At 44.5% G+C, this 4,097-nt stretch overlaps 1 protein-coding gene across 1 annotated transcript in view; it reads left to right on the top strand.

Moving 5' to 3' along the window:
- Nucleotides 1-4,097, top strand: part of si:ch211-212o1.2 (uncharacterized protein LOC492735 homolog) — a 59,639-nt gene that overhangs the window by 50,635 nt on the left and 4,907 nt on the right. The window contains exon 5 of the mRNA XM_005945068.3: nt 3,688-3,900. Within this exon, the coding sequence (XP_005945130.1) occupies nt 3,688-3,900 (213 nt within the window). The remainder of the gene's footprint in view (nt 1-3,687; nt 3,901-4,097) is intronic.

Here is a 4,097-nt window from a genome sequence, read left to right as displayed (position 1 = left end):
GACTGGTAAAGCGCTATATAAATACAGGCCATTTACCATTTTTACCATCTACCTCCATCTTACCATCTTCCTACCTCCTTCCTGTCACACCAACCCTCTGTATAGTCTCCTTCACTACATCCATGACTCTGTGCACGTCTGCTCCTGCCTGGCAGCTCCATATTTAACATCATTTATCCAGTAAAGGCCATATCCCTCCTGTGCACAAGTATTCAGTAGTTTTCCAGTTCTTTTGGGTACCTTTACTGTGATTTCTCGGAGTATAAACATAAAACTTTGATTTGATGGCCTTTCTTAAACAGTCCTGTGTCATTATTATCTCAGCAGGTGTTTGTGAGGGTCTGGTAAGTGTTGATGTGCAAAAATCCCCTTTTAAAAAGTCTCCATTCAGAAGAAATAAATGCTTCACTTCTTCAACGAACATAATAGCATCATCGTACGCGTCTGAGAGGTTGTGCAATATGGAGCAGTTTAGCTTTCTTAACTTAGCTCTACCGTGCATGAGTAAAATACATTTGAGTTATTGACATGATATTAGAGATTAGATGTAAAACTAACCAGAAATGTCAAAAGAAAGTAAAGGTTAAAAGTGTTATTGTGTTTGAACGGTGTAAGTGTCTGTAAAAGATCATCGGAACGTTTAAGGGGAGTCAGACTTTAACAAATCGTCTGAAACCAAAAGAATGAAAATGTTAAAAGTTCAGCTGCTTGTCCACAGGAGGGATCCGTGCATGAGGCGAGAGGGAGGAGAGATTAGAGGCAGCAACAGTGAGGTCCACTTGTAGGTGACATCCACACCTGTCATGTCACACACCACAGGGAGTCAAGAGGTCACCAAACGGACGCAGTGACATCCACACCTGTCATGTCCGCGCCTTAAGAGGTCGCAGCTATGCGTTCGAGGGCGAGAGCGCACGGAGAACAGAGGAAGCGAGAGAGCGCGCGGGGGCAGCGGAGGGTCGCGTAGCGGTGAGATGACATCTAAACCTGTCATGTCGAGCTCCTCGCAGCGTCGAGCGGTCACCAGACAAAGACGGAGACAGAGGTAGACGGGGAAATCTGAAAAGCGCGAGGTGACATCTCCAGCTGTCATGTCTGCACTTGAACTGGGGTCAAGAGATTGTAGTTTTCACCAAAGACAAGGGACAAGGCATGGAGACGGACAGAGAGAGGACAGCTGTAAGTCACAGGAAGACCGAGAGCTATCAGCTGACAAACCAGACTCACACGTTCATGGAGGCTGTGCGCATCCTTATACTGTTCATGCATTCATTATTGTCAGAAATGTTGTGCACAGCTGCTTCTGTGTGAGTCCTGACATGTTTGTCAGCTGTCAGCTCAAATCAGCGCTGACTCCGTAAACAGTTTTCAGCTACCGATGACAAAATGCTTGTTATAGGCGAGTGCGTGGCCGCGGTCAGGACGTCTGATTAATCAGCTGTAGTGTTATCAGTCCACCGGTGTCTGTCGTTGTCTTTGGGTCAGAGTTTGCATCAAAGGGGACGCATGTCCAGCTGCAGTTAGTGTGGGACAGCTTTCCACGATCGAGCGAGGCTCGGCGAGGCTGAGATAAACATCTTCCTTTGAGCCCCCCTCCAGTTAATCCAACTTTCTTTTGATTGGCTGCTCGTTGTAAAACAATGATGGAGCGTCTGTGCTCGCAGTGCTGTGTGCCTGACCAGATTCAGTGTATCCAATCCTGCTGACATCACAGAGGGCCGAGAAAGGGAAAAAAGACATCGCTAACCCGTTTCTGTGATTTATGTAGTGTTGTCACTGAGTCAGCATCAGATACTTTTAATTTCACCCTTTACTTCCAAAAGCTGCACTGAAAGCTGTTTTTTCCTTTGTAGCACCACAAAGAATAACTGAAACTCTTCAACATCATTTTGTAAATGCACGGCTCATTAAACGTTCAAATGTGAAATCAAAATGCACATTTTTACAGTTCTCGCTGAGAGGAGAGATTCGGAGGTTTCCAGGAGTTTTACTGCTCCTGACATCAGACTGGGCTGCACGTGGAGTTTGACACTGCAGAGCGTGATATTCAGAATAAAGATGGTCACTTGTCATATAACATCTCAGCTAATGTCGACTGTTTGATGGTGACTCCGCTCCTGTTAGAGTTCAGGCTAAGAATGAATAAATGGGACTCAGCAGGTTACCTCTTACTTGGTGCAAATTAACATCACACCAGATATTTCTCAATAAAAGTACTCCATATTTTTTCAAGTGCTCTCTCATCCCATTGGTTGACAGCTTTCAGTGACCTTTTACTGTGTTTCACTGTGACTTTGTGTTACCTTCGTTCCCCAGCCTTCGCATGCAAAGCCAGCAGCGCTCGGGTCGCTCCCGCCATACCTGTGCAGGTGTGACATGTATCCTGAGCCTCAGAAGTTCTTTAACCCTTTAAAGCCGGTCGGAGCCGGTGTTCTGCACGCTCTGTTTTGCGTAACGATTTTTAAATCCCGGTAGCACTGCAATCACGTAAGCTAACGCAATAAATTTTTTTGCATATGAAACCGGAGGAGTTGTACTTGCATCTTATGCCATCAGCTTGTCCTCGGTCACAGTTTCCTTCCACATAAAGCTTTGCAAAAACTGCATAAAAAGCACTTGCAGCAACAAAAACACAATATTCCAGAAACACGCTTTGCCATCCAATCAGCTGTTCATAACACTTCCTACATTGGAATAGACGTCAGCGCGAACTATTGCATGTCCACCATGACCTGCCCGAAACCGGAAGTGACGTCATTTTCACGGAAATGTAGTTTTTTACCATCAGGGCCTCGTGAGCCTATACTGGTGCTTTTAAAAGTTATGTTTGACTTTATGACTTTCTGTGTCGTTTCTGGGATGCTGAGGACTCATATTGCACTGCTGGAAATAGTTTATTTTGATGCATGTGCTGCTTTTTTATAATATTTATTATCGTTTTTCCTGCAGTGTATAAAAATTGGTGTATTTCAAAAATAAAACTATGAAGACACTCAAAATAAATTTCCTGTGGTGGGAAACTATTTTGTGCAACTTTTTTGCATTCACAGTTTTGAGGGATAAGCCTCTTAAATTTCTCTAACTAGAAATATATGTTAAAAAAAACAAAAACGATTTTCAATTTTTTTGTAGTTTATTGCACTTTTTTGCAATTTATGTAATCACTATGTACCTAATACAGACATATTATTAAAATTTGGGCTATAATGGTTGTATTGATGTATAGCAACTTGAAATGCTCCCGAAAATGGCTCCACAGCATGTAAAAAATAATATAAGCTCTGGCGGACTTGGTTCTATGGTCGGTCTTGAAGGGTTAATGTTTAATGATTCATAGTTACGTTTAAACACCAGCAGGAAGTTAGGTGCTCAGTAAAGAACAGGAAACATGGCCTCGTTTCCTTCTTTGAGTGTAGACTGCTTACTTCCTCACCCCTGACCTGGTGCCTGCAGTGTGGCAGAATGTGTGCAGTCATCTGTTCGTCGTCTGATTGGAAACATCATGCTAACCATTGCTAACATCTTCTTTAGATAAAGTATGTTTCATCCTCTCCTTTCAGGCTCTTCAGCACCTCCGAGGTTCAGCATCTCTGTGGGAGTCCTGCTCCTTCATTACACTGAACACTTTGATCAATTATTCCATTAACTTTCCCTCGTCTTCTTTCTTTGTCTGTTGTCACCTTTCAGAGGCCTTGCTGGAATCCTACCCCTGGGATTGCTACGTCTTCGCCCTGGCGGTTTTCGTCACGCTAACCAATCAGATTCACAAGTGGAGCCACTCCTACTTTGGCCTCCCGCGATGGGTCACGCTGCTCCAGGACTGGCATCTGGTGTTGCCACGGAAACACCACCGCATCCACCACGTGTCGCCGCACGAGACGTATTACTGCATTACCACCGGTATGATGCTGAGCTCCGTATCAGAGGGGCAGACGTGACTGCAACTGTCTCGTGACAGGACGGTCACTCATGTGTCCGCTCAGATTCCTCGACGTTCTCGTAGAGTCGTGCAGGGGAATCAGCCCGTGTCTCTGTCAGGCTGTCAGACATACTGGGAGTGCAGAATTATTAGGCAAGTTGTATTTTTGAGGAATAAT

This window comes from Haplochromis burtoni, unplaced genomic scaffold (genome assembly GCF_018398535.1).
Source record: "Haplochromis burtoni strain Fernald_Lab_line unplaced genomic scaffold, NCSU_Asbu1 Contig_433, whole genome shotgun sequence".
NCBI classification, from domain to species: domain Eukaryota; kingdom Metazoa; phylum Chordata; class Actinopteri; order Cichliformes; family Cichlidae; genus Haplochromis; species Haplochromis burtoni.
This window is presented reverse-complemented; position numbering and strand designations above follow the sequence as displayed.